The sequence below is a fragment of the Scyliorhinus canicula genome, chromosome 21 (genome assembly GCF_902713615.1).
Source record: "Scyliorhinus canicula chromosome 21, sScyCan1.1, whole genome shotgun sequence".
In the NCBI taxonomy this organism is placed as follows: domain Eukaryota; kingdom Metazoa; phylum Chordata; class Chondrichthyes; order Carcharhiniformes; family Scyliorhinidae; genus Scyliorhinus; species Scyliorhinus canicula.
In genome coordinates this window covers 3,490,608-3,506,694 of record NC_052166.1, presented here as the reverse complement: position 1 = coordinate 3,506,694, position 16,087 = coordinate 3,490,608, and the positions used below count along the sequence as shown (strand labels likewise).

At 51.8% G+C, this 16,087-nt stretch overlaps 1 protein-coding gene across 1 annotated transcript in view; it reads right to left on the bottom strand.

The window, feature by feature from the left end:
• The window catches only part of LOC119955781 (histone deacetylase 6-like), a 74,267-nt gene that overhangs the window by 43,834 nt on the left and 14,346 nt on the right, over positions 1-16,087 (bottom strand). The window contains exons 6-8 of the mRNA XM_038782339.1: positions 14,803-14,871; positions 13,116-13,308; positions 4,128-4,277 (exon numbers count right to left, since the gene is read on the bottom strand). Of these exons, the coding sequence (XP_038638267.1) occupies positions 4,128-4,277; positions 13,116-13,308; positions 14,803-14,871 (412 nt within the window). The remainder of the gene's footprint in view (positions 1-4,127; positions 4,278-13,115; positions 13,309-14,802; positions 14,872-16,087) is intronic.

The window sequence follows — 16,087 nt, the reverse complement described above, 5'->3', positions numbered from 1 at the left end:
TACTGACACACTCCCCGGGAACCACCCCCCCTCCCTGTAAATACTGACACACTCCCCAGGAACCCCCACCTCCCTGTAAACACTGACACACTCCCTGGGGACCCCCTGTAAATACTGACACACTCCCCGGGGACCCCCTGTAAATACTGACACACTCCCCGGGGACCCCCTGTAAATACTGACACACTCCCCGGGGACCCCCTGTAAATACTGACACACTCCCCCGGGAACCCCCTGTAAATACTGACACACTCCCCGGGACTCCCTGTAAATACTGACACACTCCCCGGGGACCCCCTGTAAATACTGACACACTCCCCGGGACCCCCTGTAAATACTGACACACTCTCCGGGATCCCTGTAAATACTGACACACTCCCCAGGGACCCCCTGTAAATACTGACACACTCCCCGGGAACTCCCCTGTAAATACTGACACACTCCCCAGGGACCCCCTGTAAATACTGACACACTCCCCGGGGACCCCCTGTAAATACTGACACACTCCCCGGGGACCCCCCTGTAAATACTGACACACTCCCCGGGGACCCCCCTGTAAATACTGACACACTCCCCGGGGACCCCCCTGTAAATACTGACACACTCCCCGGGACCCCCCCTGTAAATACTGACAAACTCCCCGGGATCCCCCCTGTAAATACTGACACACTCCCCAGGAACCCGCCTGTAAATACTGACACACTCCCTGGGGACCCCCTGTAAATACTGACACACTCCCTGGGGACCCCCTGCAAATACTGACACACTCCCTGGGGATCCCCTGTAAATACTGACACACCCCCCGGGACCCCCCTGTAAATACTGACACACTCCGCAGGGACCCCCTGCAAATACTGACACACTCCCCGGGGACCCCCTGTAAATACTGACACTCTCCCCAGGGACCCCCTGCAAATACTGACACACTCCCCGGGGACCCCCTGTAAATACTGACACACTCCCCAGGGACCCCCTGCAAATACTGACACACTCCCTGGGGACCCCTGCAAACACTGACACACTCCCTGGGGACCACCTGTAAATACTGACACACTCCCTGGGAACCACCCCCCCCTCCCTGTAAATACTGACACACTCCCCAGGAACCCCCACCTCCCTGTAAACACTGACACACTCCCTGGGGACCCCCTGTAAATACTGACACACTCCCCGGGAACCACCCCCCCTCCCTGTAAATACTGACACACTCCCCAGGAACCCCCACCTCCCTGTAAACACTGACACACTCCCTGGGGACCCCCTGTAAATACTGACACACTCCCCGGGCACCCCCCTGTAAATACTGACACACTCCCCGGGGACCCCCCTGTAAATACTGACACACTCCCCGGGACCCCCCCTGTAAATACTGACAAACTCCCCGGGATCCCCCCTGTAAATACTGACAGACTCCCCAGGAACCCGCCTGTAAATACTGACACACTCCCCCGGGGACCCCCTGTAAATACTGACACACTCCCTGGGGACCCCCTGTAAATACTGACACACTCCCCGGGAACCCCCTGTAAATACTGACACTCTCCCCAGGAACACGCTGTAAATACTGACACACTCCCCGGGGACCCCCTGTAAATACTGACACACTCCCCGGGGACCCCCTGTAAATACTGACACTCTCCCCAGGGACCCCCTGTAAATACTGACACACTCCCCGGGGACCCCCTGTAAATACTGACACACTCCCTGGGGACCCCCTGCAAACACTGACACACTCCCTGGGGACCACCCCCCCCTCCCTGTAAATACTGACACACTCCCCAGGAACCCCCACCTCCCTGTAAACACTGACACACTCCCTGGGGACCCCCTGTAAATACTGACACACTCCCCGGGAACCACCCCCCCTCCCTGTAAATACTGACACACTCCCCAGGAACCCCCACCTCCCTGTAAACACTGACACACTCCCTGGGGACCCCCTGTAAATACTGACACACTCTCCGGGGACCCCCCTGTAAATACTGACACACTCCCCGGGGATCCCCCTGTAAATACTGACACACTCCCCGGGAACCCCAGTAAACACTGACACACTCCCCGGGACCCCCCCCGTAAATACTGACACACTCCCCGGGAACCCCCCCCTGTAAATACTGACAAACTCCCCGGAGACCCCCGTAAATACTGACAAGCTCCCTGGGGACCCCCTGTAAATACTGACACACTCCCTGGGACCCCCCCTGTAAATACTGACACACTCCCCGGGGACCCCCTGTAAATACTGACACACTCCCCCGGGAACCCCATGTAAATACTGACACACTCCCCGGGGACACCCTGTAAATACTGACACACTCCCCGGGGACACCCTGTAAATACTGACACACTCCCCGGGAACCCCCTGTAAATACTGACACACTCCCCGGGAACCCCCTGTAAATACTGACACACTCCCCGGGGACACCCTGTAAATACTGACACACTCCCCGGGGACACCCTGTAAATACTGACACACTCCCCGGGGACCCCCTGTAAATACTGACACACTCCCCGGGGACCCCCTGTAAATACTGACACACTCCCCGGGGACCCCCTGTAAATACTGACACACTCCCTCCGGGGACCCCCCTGTAAATACTGACACACTCCCCGGGGACCCCCTGTAAACACTGACACTCCCCGGGGACCCCCTGTAAATACTGACACTCCCCGGGGACCCCCTGTAAATACTGACACACTCCCCGGGCACCCCCTGTAAATACTGACACACTCCCTGGGGCCCCCCTGTAAATACTGACAAACCCCCCGGGACCCCCCTGTAAACACTGACAAACTCCCCGGGACCCCCCTGTAAACACTGACACACTCCCCAGGAACCCGCCTGTAAATACTGACACACTCCCCGGGGACCCCTGTAAATACTGACACACTCCCCGGGGACCCCCTGTAAACACTGACACTCCCCGGGGACCCCCTGTAAATACTGACACTCCCCGGGGACCCCCTGTAAATACTGACACACTCCCCGGGGACCCCCTGTAAATACTGACACACTCCCCGGGGCCCCCCTGTAAATACTGACAAACTCCCCGGGACCCCCCTGTAAACACTGACACACTCCCCGGGGATCCCCCCTGTAAATACTGACACACTCCCCAGGAACCCGCCTGTAAATACTGACACACTCCCCCGGGGACCCCCTGTAAATACTGACACACTCCCCAGGGACCCCCTGTAAATACTGACACAAACCCCGGGACCCCCCTGTAAATACTGACACACTCCCCGGGGGCACTAATAAATACTGACACACTCCCCGGGGATCCCCCCTGTAAATACTGACACACTCCCCGGGACCCCCTGTAAATACTGACACTCTCCCCGGAGACCCCCCTGTGAATACTGACACACTCCCCGGGGACCCCCCTGTAAATACTGACACACTCCCCGGGGACCCCCTGTAAATACTGACACACTCCCCGGGACACCGCTGTAAATACTGATACTCTCCCCAGGAACACCCTGTAAATACTGACACATTCCCCGGGGTTCCCCTGTAAATACTGACACACTCCCCGGGGTTCCCCTGTAAATACTGACACACTCCCCGGGGACCCCCCGTAAATACTGACACACTCCCCGGGAACCCCCCTGTAAATACTGACACACTCCCCGGGGACCCCCCGTAAATACTGACACATTCCCCGGGGTTCCCCTGTAAATACTGACACATTCCCCGGGGACCCCCTGTAAATACTGACACACTCCCCGGGGTTCCCCTGTAAATACTGACACACTCCCCGGGGACCCCCCGTAAATACTGACACACTCCCCGGGGTTCCCCTGTAAATACTGACACACTCCCCGGGGACCCCCCGTAAATACTGACACACTCCCTCCGGGGACCCCCCTGTAAATACTGACACACTCCCCGGGGACCCCTCGTAAATACTGACACACTCCCTCCGGGACCCCCTGTAAATACTGACACCCTCCCCGGGATCCCCTGTAAATACTGACACACTCCCCGGGAACTCCCTGTAAATACTGACACACTCCCCGGGAACCCCCTGTAAATGACTCAGTCATGTTGGATAATGAAATGGTCCTCCATTGTAAAACAGGATATACAGGGAAGCGAGGCCCTCTCGGGCGGCTTCACGTACCTCCAGTGCCAGGACGACCCTGCCCCCTGCCAGGCCCAGCAACATGTGTGTGAGGTGAGCGTAGCATTCAGGAGTCACTCTACAGCCACCCAGCGGATCACCTTGAGCCGCATCAAAGCCAGCCGAGACCAGCACTAAGTCTGGTTGAAACTGGAGACAAAGAGAGAGCGAGTGAGAGATAAGTTCACAAGCAGAACAGAAAGAGGCCATATCGTCCCCTCGGCCTTGCCCGCCAATCCCCTCCCTATTCCATACCATGGTGGGTGATCTTCCAACTTGATTCCTGTTCCCCCCTCCCTCCTAATCCCTCGATTCTCTCAATGTCCAAAAATCTCTGCCTCAGCTGCAGAGCTGCCTCTTGCGTGGAGGATTCCGAGTGTTCGCGACCCTCTGAGCGAAGGTGTTTCTCAGCCGCTCGTTCCAAAATGGCCTCCCACCCCATAGACCGTGACCGTAAGCCCCTACCCCCCCCCCCTTGTTCCTCTGCTGTTATCTGGCAACGTGGCTGTTCACTGCGATGAGATCTCTGCCACCACTAAGAAATAGGAGGCCGTTCAGCCCCTCGATCCTGCTATCCCGATTCAAATTCGATAAGATGGTGTCTGATCTCGATCGGGGCCTCAATTCCACTTTCCTGCCCGTCTGGTCCCCCCCCCCCCCCCCCCCCCCCCCCCGCCCTCCATAACCCTCGTCGATCAGAAATCTGTCTAACTCGACCTTGACTAATTAGCCGCAGCCCCCGCTGCCATCTTGGGGGAGGGCATGGACTGACCCCTCTCCAGAGAAGAAATTCCTCCTCATCCCCGTCTCCAATGGGAGACCCCCTTATTCTCAAGCTGTGACCCCCCCCTCCAAGTTCTCGATCCCCACCCCTTGTAGCGGGGGACATCCTCTCAGCATCCACCCTGGCAAGCCCCAGGTAACCCAGAGGCCCAGGCTAATTGCTCCGGGGGGGGAGAACCCGGGTTCAAAGCCCTGCTGCTGGTGAGGAATGGGATCAGTGCTGTAATGGGATTAAGATGTGGAATCAGTCTGGGTAGAAATAGAAAATAGCAAAGGGTAAGAAGTGTAGCCATCTGGGTGGGCCACTTACAGCCAGGGACAGAGGAACTCGCAAAGCCTGCTGGGTAAAATGGACAAAGCCAGATTCAGGCAGGCTCAGAGCCTGAAATGTATATTTGTCAGCAAGGAGTCCAGATGGTATCGAAACCCCGACCGATTAGCATTTGATGGCCCATCTCCACCAGACAAAAGACTGGTACTCCAGCAACTGGGACATTTTGGTGCCGCTCCCGTTCTAGGGAAGCGTAAACAACGGGGTCAGTGACCGCTTGGGACACGGCCAGTCATCCAGGTACCCGCCCATTTATTGGTTAGGAATCGAACAGAGTGATCGGGGATCACCCAATCAGTGTGGTCCAAACTGAAGGACCGCCCAAAAGAGCGCAAAAACCCCCGGGTATAAGAAGAGAGTCCGCCATATGTTCATCCTCTCTTGGACCTGGCGCCCCGGCTACGTCCATCTCCAATTGCAGCAACACCAGAAGCAAGTCCAAGTTCAATGCCGGTTACCAGACGGATGAGCCCAGCTGAGCAGCAGTTACTTCTCCAGACCCGATAGACCCAGAATCGAACAACGGCCACTGTTGCTGTGACCTCAGCCTGGTGCCTGAAGTTAAGTACAGGTTGTCATAGTCGATAGGTGTAGTTAACTAGTGGTGTTTATGTTGCATGACTAATTGTTTGTAAATAAAGTACCCTTGACCTTGAACTAACTAACTGGTGTTTGGCTCTTTGATCGACAGCCGGTTGAACCTTGTGGTGGTATCATTGATACCTGGCGACTCTGAGCAATAGAACATAGATATCAAAAGAAAGGAGGCAAACTCACTGATTGCCATATGTAGTAAAGAGCCACAGCAAAGACAACAGTCCTTGGTAGGAGTAATCGATGGGTCCCCAAACCGTGGGGCACAGTAGAAACCAGGAAATACTGGGGGCTTGCAAGAAAGGTACGGCAATAATAATGGGTGATTTTAATATGCACAATGACTGGAAGAATCAAATTGGCTAGGGTAGCCAGGAGGCAGAGTTCACTGAATGTATTATTGTTTCCTGGGACAGTATGTTGTGGAACCAACAAGGGAGGAGGAGACTCTGGATTTGGTATTCTGTAATGAGGGGGGATTAATTAATGGCCTTGTAGTTCAGGATCCACTAGGGAGTAGTGACCATAGTCTGTTAGAATTCCAGATTCAGTTTGAGGGTGAGAAAGTGGAATCCCACACTAGTGTTCTGGAACTAAACAAAGGACATTTCACAGGCTTGAGGACAGATTTGGTCCGTATCGACTGGGCAGGAAGGCTAAAAGGCAGGACAGCTGATGGGCAGTGGCAGCTATTTAAGGAGATACTCAATTCCTCACAACTAAAATATCTCCCAGTGTGGAAGAAAGGTGGGAAGAGAGGGAAAAAAAACTCCCATGGCTAAACAAGGTGGTCAAGGACAACATAAAGACCAAAACTATGGTGCATCATATTGCATAGGCCATTGGCAGGCTGGAAGATTCTTCAAACAGAAACAAAGGGATACTAAAAAAAAGTAATAAAAAGATCCAAGGTAAGTTACAAAAGAAAACGAACGCAGAATATTCAGAAGGATAGCAAAAGCTTCTGCGGGTTACTGGCAGGCAGGCTGGAGGAGTGCCCCCCCGAAGGTGATAGGTGAAGATCAGACGGGGTTTGTGAGAGGGAGGCAGATCTTTTCGAACATTAGGAGGGTATTTAACGTGGAAGAGAAGGAAACAGAGGTGGTTGTGGCATTGAACGCTGAGAAAGCGTTTGACTGGGTAGAATGGGGGTACTTGATGGCAGTTCTGTAGCGGTTTGGGATTGGATGGCGATTTGTGGACTGGGTAAAGCTCCAGTGTAAGGATATGTGGGTGAGTGTCCGCACAAATAACATCAGCTCGGAATATTGTTCTCTCCACCATGGGACTAGACAGGGTGCCCTATGTCCCCCTCCAGCTGTTTGCGTAGGGGGCCAGGACTGAAGGCGCTAGCAACAGCGCCGCTCCCGATGGCCCCCGGGGAATTACTCGGGGAGTAATGATACCTTCATTGAGAATTTGGAGGCAGTTTCGCCAACACTTCGGGCTGGGGGCAGCGTCGATTTGGGGGAAACCACAGATTTGAGCCAGGGAAGTGAGATGGAAATTTTCGGAGATGGGAGGAGAAAGGAATTCGGACACCAAAAGATTTGTTTCTTGGGGGTTGGTTTGCAGGATTGAGGGAGCTGGAAGCCAAGTATGGGCTGGAGCAAGGGGAAATGTTTAGATACATGCAAGTTCAAGACTTTTCCAGAAAGGAGATACAGAGCTTCCCGGTGGAGCCGGCCTCCACATTGCTGGAGGAGGTGCTGACGACAGGAGGACTGGAGAAGGGGGTAGTGTCGGCGGTGGGCGAAGCTATTTTGGAGGAGGAGAAGGCACCACTGGAAGGGATCAAAGCAAAGTGGGGGGAAGAGTTGGGAGAGGATATGGAGGAGGGGCTTTTTTTTGGATAAATTTAGAGTACCCAATAAATTTTTTCCAATTAAGGGGCAATTTAGCGTGGCCAATCCACCTACCCTGCACGTGAAATGAAAAAATGAAATGAAAATCGCTTATTGTCATGAGTAGGCTTCAGTGAAGTTACTGTGAAAAGCCCCTAGTCGCCACATTCCGGCGCCTGTCCGGGGAGGCTGGTACGGGAATCGAACCGTGCTGCTGGCCTGCCTGGGTCTGCTTTAAAAGCCAGCGATTTAGCCCAGTGAGCTAAACCAGCCCCTTACACATCTTTGGGTTGTGGGGGCGAAACCCACGCAAACATGGGGAGAATGTGCAAACTCCACACGGACAGTGACCTAGAGCCAGGATCGAACCTGGGACCTCGGCACCGTGAGGCAGCAGGGCTAACCACTGCGCCGCCGTGCTGCCTAGAGGAGGGGTTCTGGTGTGAGGTGCTCCACAGGATGAATGCGTCCACCTCGTGCGCGAGGTTGGGGTTGATATAGAGCACACCTTACAAGGGCGAGGATGAGCCGGCTCTTTGAGGGGGTAGAGGATGTGTGTGAACGTTGCCGGGGGGTGGGTCCGCAAACCACGTTCATATGTTTTGGTCCTGTCCAAAGCTGGAGGATTACTGGAAGGAGGTTTTTAGGGTCATTTCTAAAGTGGTGCACGTGAAACTGGACCCGGGCCCTCGGGAGGCCATATTCGGGGTGTCGGACCAGCCAGGGTTGGAAACGGGTGCGGAGGCAGATATTGTAGCCTTCGCCTCGTTGATCGCCCGAAGGTGGATCCTGTTGGGATGGAGATTAACCCTCTCCACCCTGTGCCCTGGCGTGGCGGGGGAGGGGGGGGGGGGGGGGACCTGCTGGAATTCTTAACGCTTGAAAAGGTCAAATTTGAACTGAGGGGAAGGATGGAGGGGTTCTACAATTCATGGGCGTTATTCATTTTGCACTTTCGCGAATTGGATCACATCGAACATTGGGGGTGGGGGGGGGGGGGGGGGTTTGGGTGGCGGGGGACTGTACGTGTTAATGGTGACTGTGGGTGATTCCTGATTCCTTTTTGTTATTTGTTTTGTTAACATGCGGGCCAATGTCTGGGGGTTTGATGGGAGGATGGGATCGTTGCTGTTGATATGGGCATTAACATTACATTCGTTACTGATTATTATTTATTTCTGGTGGGTGTAAATTTGGGAGAGAATGTGAAAAAGGAGAATAAAAATATTTTTTTTTAAACTTCCAACAGGTACCTAAAAGGGAAGAGAGTGGCCAAAGTGAATGTTGGCCCCTTAGGAAGATGAAACCGGTGAGTTAATAGCGGGGAACAGAAATGGCAGAGATGCTAAATCAATACTCTGCCTCAGTTCTTACAGTGGAGGACGAGTACCAGTCCTGTAGGAATAGGAAATTCAGAGGTAATAAAGAGGTGGAACTTAGAACAATCAACATCAATAGGGAAACAAACTATTGGGTTTGAGGACAGACAAGTCCCCAGGGCCGGATGGCCGACATCCTAGGGTTTCAAAGGAAGTGGCAGCGGAGATAGTGGATCCATTGGTTATAATATTCCAAAATTCCCGGGACACGGAAACATGCTAATGTAACGCCCTTATTCAAAAAGTGGGGGGGGGGGGGGGGGGGGGGGGGGGGGGGGGGGGGCAGAATGTGGGAATTTACAGAGCAGTTAGTTTAACATCTGTTGTTGGAAAATTTAGAATCCATTAAGAAAGTAATATCAGAACATTTGGAAAGTCAGAACGCAATCCATCAGAGTCAGCATGATTTTATGAAGGGTAAATAGTGATTGATTAACTTGCTAGAAGTCTCCGAAGATGTGTCATGTGAGAGTACCTTTAAGAAATGGATGTTTAAGCAATGTACCTTTAAGAAATGCAGCAGCTCATATTACTGAGGTGATGTCAGAAAGTGGGGGGAGCTGAGCTCACTTCTGCTTTTAGTTTCAGTTTGAGAGAGAGCAGCTGGAAAGTGCCTGGCTGGTTTGCTGTGAGCTGTTTGAAAGGAGAAAGCCGGGTTTTCAGGAAAAGAGCTTGGGTGTGTCTGTGTTTGCAGTGAGCTGGATCTGCTGTCATCTCTGCCATGAAAGACTATCTCTGAATCATTTGGGTGGTTTAAACCCATAATAGTAATGTCTTTAACCTGATGTGTTTCTGTTTAAAGGCGTTAAGTCTCTTGGATGTTTAAAGGAACATTTTGAGGGATTATTTAGTGTTGTATTATTTTCGGGGTTATCTCTGGAGTAAGGGATCTAATGTTTATTTTAAAAGTTAAGTTGAGTTCCTGGAATAAACATTGTTTTGTGTTTAAAAACCCACATGTCCATAATTGTAATACCACATCTGGAGAACAAGCCGTGTGCTTCAAAAGCAACAATACATTAAAGGGAGAGGTTGGTTGAACTCCATGATACATTTTGGAGTTCTGAACACACCGCACAGTAGATGTAACAAGCCAAGTGGATAGAATTCATAGAATTTTATAGAATTTACAGTGCAGAAGGAGGCCATTCGACCCATCGAGTCTGCACCGCCTCTTGGAAAGAGCACCCTACCCAAGGTCAACACCTCCACCCTATCCCCATAACCCAGTAACCCCACCCAACACTACGGGCAATTTTGGACACTAAGGGCAATTTATCATGGCCGATCCCCCTAACCTGCACATCTTTGGACTGTGGGAGGAAACCGGAGCACCCGGAGGAAACCCACGCACACACGGGGAGGACGTGCAGACTCCGCACAGACAGTGACCCCAGCCGGAATCGAACCTGGGACCCTGGAGCTGTGAAGCCATTGTGCTATCCACAATGCTACCGTGCTGCCCGATAATGGGGTTCATGTTGATGTAGTATATCTGGACTTCCGGAAGTTATTTGATCAGGTGCCGCACAGAAGGTTCATTCATGAGGTTTGATCACATGGGGTCAGGGTAACTTATTCACTTGGATAGAAGACTGGTTGATGGACAGAAGGCAGAGATTTTTCTGGATGGCAAGATGTGGCTAGTGGGGTGCCACAGGGTTCAGTCCTTGGGTCCCAGCTATTTACAATCTATATTAAAGACTTGGATACAGGGATAGAAGGTTCTGTAGCCAGATTTGCACCCGACACAAAAATAGGTGGGACGGTAAGTTGCGATGAGGAAATAAGATCTTACAAAAGATATATAGATAGATTAGGAGAGTGGGCCAAAATGTGGCAGATGGCGTTTAACGTGGATAAGTGTGAGGTTATCCATTTTGGTCGGAATAATGGGAAGGCAACTTATTATCTAAATGGGGGGAGACTTCGGGAGACTACAGTGCAGAGGGATCTGGGAGCCTTGATGTATGAGTCGCAGAGAACGAGCATGCAGGTGCAGCAGATAATAAGGAAAGTGAATAGAATGTTGGCATTGAGAGTTAAACGAATAGAGCATAAAGATAAGGAGGTGTAGTTGCAACTATACAAGGCATTGGTGAGACCGCACCTGGAGTATTGTGCACGGTTTTGGCCCCTTATTTGAGGAAAGGTGCCGTGGCATTGGAGGCAGTTCAGAGGAGGTTCACTAGATTGATTCCAGAGATGAGGGGTTTGTCGCATTGTCATGTGAGAGTACCTTTAAGAAATGGGTGTTTATATAAATGTCTGTAGTGAGAGTACCTTTAAGAAATGGGTGTTTACTACCGCAGTGATGTCAGAAAGTGGGTGGAGCTGGGCTGTCTGTCAGCTTTTTACTTTTGTTTTAGGCTGTTTGCTGCAGGGTGCGTTTTAGTTTCGTTTTCAGTGTTGGAGCTGAAGCCAGACAGAGCAGGTGTACTGCTGTTCTCTCTGCCATCAAAAGCCTATCTCTTGATCATTTGGTGAATTCTGAATTATAAATGTTCTCAGTAGTGAATGTAAACCGCATGTGCTTCTGGTAAAAGGTGTTTGTGGACGTTAAAAGGAAAGCTTAAAGGATTACTCAGTGTTGTATTCTTTGGGGGTTGTATTTGAATTAATGGTTGCTGAGATGTTCACTGTATGTTTTAAAAAGGTTAACTTGAGTTCATGGAATAAACATTGTTTTGCTTTAAAAAACTTTTCCATTTCTGCTGTACCACACCTGCAGAGTGGGCCGTGTGCTCCCCATACCACAATCTAGTAAAAGTTGTGGGTCAGGTGAACTCCATGATACACTTTGGGATTCTCTAAACCCTGGCCCATAACAGTATGAAGAGAGATTGAGCACTTTAGGCCTATACTCAAGCGTTTAGAAGAATGCGGGGAGATCAAATTGAGGTATAGGAGATGATAAAAGGTCTGGATAAAGTAGACATGGAGCGGATGCTTCCTCTTGTGGGGCATTCTAAACCAAGAGGTCGGAGTCTCAGGATAAGAGGTAACAAATTTAAAAGAGGGATGAGGAGAAACTACTTCTCCCGAAGGGTCGTGAGTCCGTGGAATTCGCTACCCCGGAGTGCAGGGCATGCTGGGACAGTGAGTAACTTTGAGGAGTGAGACAGATTTTCAATTGGTAACGGGCTGAAGGGTTATGGCGAACGGGCTGGATGGTGGAGTTGAGGCCAGGATGGGATCAGCCATGATCGAATGGTGGAGCAGATCTGATGGGCCAAATGGCCTAATTCTGCTCCGAAATCTTACAAACTCCGGCAGCTGGTGGAATTTAAATTCAATGAACACAAATCTGGAATGAAGAAGCTCACCTCAGTCAAGGTGACTGTCTCAGCGATTATCGATTGTCAGTGAAAAAAAATAAAAATTCTATCTGTCCTTTAGGGAAAAAGAAATCATTTTTTCCCCCCTTTTTTTTAAAATTTAGAGTACCCAATTCATTTTTTCCAATTTAAGTGGACAATTTAAGTGGACAATGCACGGACTCACGACCCTTCGGGAGAAGTAGTTTCTCCTCATCCACCTACTCTGCACATCTTTGGGTTGTGGGGGCGAAACCCACGCAAACACGGGGAGAATGTGCAAACTCCACACGGACTGTGACCCAGAGCCGGGATTAGAACCTGGGACCACAGCGCCGTGAGGCAGCAGTGCCAACCACTGCACCACCGTGCTGCCCTTGGGAAAAAGGAAATCTGCCGTGTTTACCCCCCCCCCACCCGCCCCCTCCGGTCTGGCCGACATGTGATTCCAGACCCCCCCCCCCACCGCGCGCACTCCCGCTCCCCACAGCAATGCCGTCGGCTCTTAGATGTCCCCCCTCTGCATTGGCCGTCGAGAGATGCTGAGTTCAAGGGGCAATTAGGGTCGGGAAACAAAAGTTTGTCCAAATGCCATGAAAGAATAATAAAAATCTCAAACCCCCCCCGCCCCACAACCCCGGTTGCAATTTAGCCATCGCTACCCCAAACGTCAATCCGGAATGGTAGAAGGTGGGTGCGTGGGCAGTGAGGGGGCTGGGCACTGTGCCAGAGGGCATTACCTGGTAGGAGATAGGCATGACCAACCGGTGAAAGGCGGTCATGTATTCCGCGTCGCCCATGTTGCTTCCGTTCCACGGGATGTTGACGTTGAAACCCTCGCCAGCGTTGATGCCAACCTTGGTGTAGTCGGCGTCTTCCGAGTTGGGGAAGAACGAGCCATTGTCATAACGGTGGATCGAGATGTAGAGGACGCTGGAACGGAGGAGCGCAGGGTCAAGAGCAGGCCACTCAGCCCCCCTCGGGGGAACCGTCCCACGCCACTCACTCAGACCATGCTGACCTGTCCATTATTCCAGCCTGGGGCTCCTCACTGTTCCACATACCCACAGCTCTCTGTATGATGTTTCCTGACGTCCCACACCCTCCGGAACGACCGAGCTCTCATTTTAAGATTCTGCCCTTGGGGCAGCTCTGCCGCGCTGTGGTTAGCACAGCTGCCTCAGTTCCATCCAGGCCCCTGGGCAATGTCCTTGTGGAATTTGCACATTCTCCCCGTGTCTGCGTGGGTCTCGCCCCCACAGCCCAGAGATGTGCCGGGTAGATAGATTGGCCGCGCTAAATTGCCCCTTAATTGGAATAAAAGAATAGGGTACTCTAATTTTTTATTTTATTTTAAGGTTCTGCCCCTCTTGTTCGAGATACGCTCTCCCACCCCACTCCCACCCTACTAGAGGAAATAATTCCTCTCTTACTACCCCTATCGGATCCTTTCATCATCTTAAAGCCCCCCAATCTTCCGACATTTGAGGGAATAAAAGTCTGGTCTGTGTGACCTGCCTTTGGAATTTAACCCTGGGAACAGCCTGGCGAATCTGTGCTCCACTCTCTCTAAGGCTGACACATCCTCACTGAGCTGCAGGGCCCCAGAACAGAAAAATTACTCCCAGCTGTGCAACCGGTCTCCAACTGAACCCTCCAAGGCAAATATATCCACCATGAAGCGCAGGGTCCCAGAGGTGAAAACAGTTACTCTCATCAGCGCAATTAGTCTCTCAGTGACCCCCTCGAGGCCAATATATCCTTCCTGAGGTTCAAGGCCCCAAAATTGAAAATAGTTACTCTCATCGGTGCAATTAATCTCTCAGTGACCCCCTCGAGGCCAATATATCCTTCCTGAGGTTCAAGGCCCCAAAATTGAAAATAGTTACTCTCATCGGTGCAATTAATCTCTCAGTGACCCCATCCAAGTTTCAAGATATCCTCCCCGAGGTACGGGCCCGAGAATAGAAAACCGAGACACCGATCAGTGCAATTAGTCTCTCAGTGACCCCCTCCAAGGCCAAGATATCCTCTCGAAGGTACAGTCCCGAGAATAGAAAACCGCGACACTGATCAGTGCAATTAGTCTCTCAGTGACCTTATCCAAGGCCAGTATCTCTTTCCTGAGGTGCGGGGGCCCTGTTAAAAGACAAATTGGCAATTTAAACGAGGGACGCGGTTACTCTGTCAGATGCACAGACGAACTCCAACCCCACACTCATTGTGATCATGTAAGCCTGACACTCCGGTGCTGACGGTTTCATCTGCCCCGTCCTCCCCCCCCTCCCCATCGGCCTATCCTCGTTGTGGAGCTACTCAGCCAGGGAATCCCTCACCCGATCCATAAAGCTCGTGACGAGAAATGCCTCAGAGGGTTGTGTGGGTTGGCGGTGTTTTAACTCTTGTTATCTCGAGCGTGTCCATTACCTTGGGTCATCTTCGAATATGTGCTGTGTTCCGTTTCCATGGTGGATGTCCCAGTCGAGAATCAGCACCCTGAGAGACAAGAGAGAGGACAATGATGTTCCCAACCAAATTCCCACTCCCCCCACCTCTCTGCCTCCCCACACACACAACCCGTACCAGCCTCCCCGAACAGGCGCCGGAATGTGCCGACTAGGGGCTTTTCACAGTAACTTCATTGAAGCCTACTCGTGACAATACACGATTTTAACACCATCCCGACTTGGAAATATATCGTCCGTTCCTTCAGTGCCGTTGGGTCAAGCTCCTGGAAGACCCACCCTAACAGCACTGTGGGTGTACCTACACCACACAGGGGACTGCAGCGGGTTCAAGATGACAGCTCACACACCACCTTCTTGATGGGCAATTAGGGATGGGGAATAAATGCTGGGCCTGGCCAGCGACGCTGTGAACAAATGAAAACAAAATTCCACCCATCCTGCCCCCAAATGCTCCGAAACCTCCCCCCGCCCCTCAACGCCACAAATCCTTCCCTCCCCCACCAGAAAACCACTCCATTTTGCCCTCCATTCCCTCAATTGTCCAAAAATCTACTGATGTACCTACACCACACAGGGACTGCAGCGGTTCAAGATGGCGACTCACCCACCACCTTCTTGATGGGCAATTAGGGATGGGGAATAAATGCTGTACTTGGATGTACTCAACACATATGCATCTTCCACGGCAGGCGATTGAAGATTCACAACCTGTTCAATCCGTGACCCGTTAAACACAGACGATGGTACTAATTATGAACAAGGTTTATTGTAGTACAATTCCAATGCTCCTCCACTCCCCTGTCGGTCGCCTTCCCCGGCCTGATCTGCATCTAAGCCGGGTTTTTAAAATTCAAGGGGAAGTTCATATTCTGGGGAGGCCATGGGAAATGGTATTTGTCCTGATCCCGGGTATTACGGGTAAGGCAAATTAACTTAGAGCTTGGATTAGTACTTGGAACTATGATATTGTTGCCATTACAAAGACCTGGTTGAGGGAAGGACAGGATTGGCAGCTAAACGTTCCAGGATTTAGATGTTTCAGGCGGGATAGAGGGGGGTGTAAAAGTGGAGTAGGAATTGCTGCTGGTTAGGGAGAATATCACAGCTGTACTGCGGGAGGAAGCCTCAGAGGGCAGTGAGGCTATATGGGTGGAGATCAGGAATAAGGGTGGAGATCAGGAATAAGGGTGCAGTCACAACGTTGGGGGTTTACTACAGGCCTCCCAACAACCAGCGGGAGATAG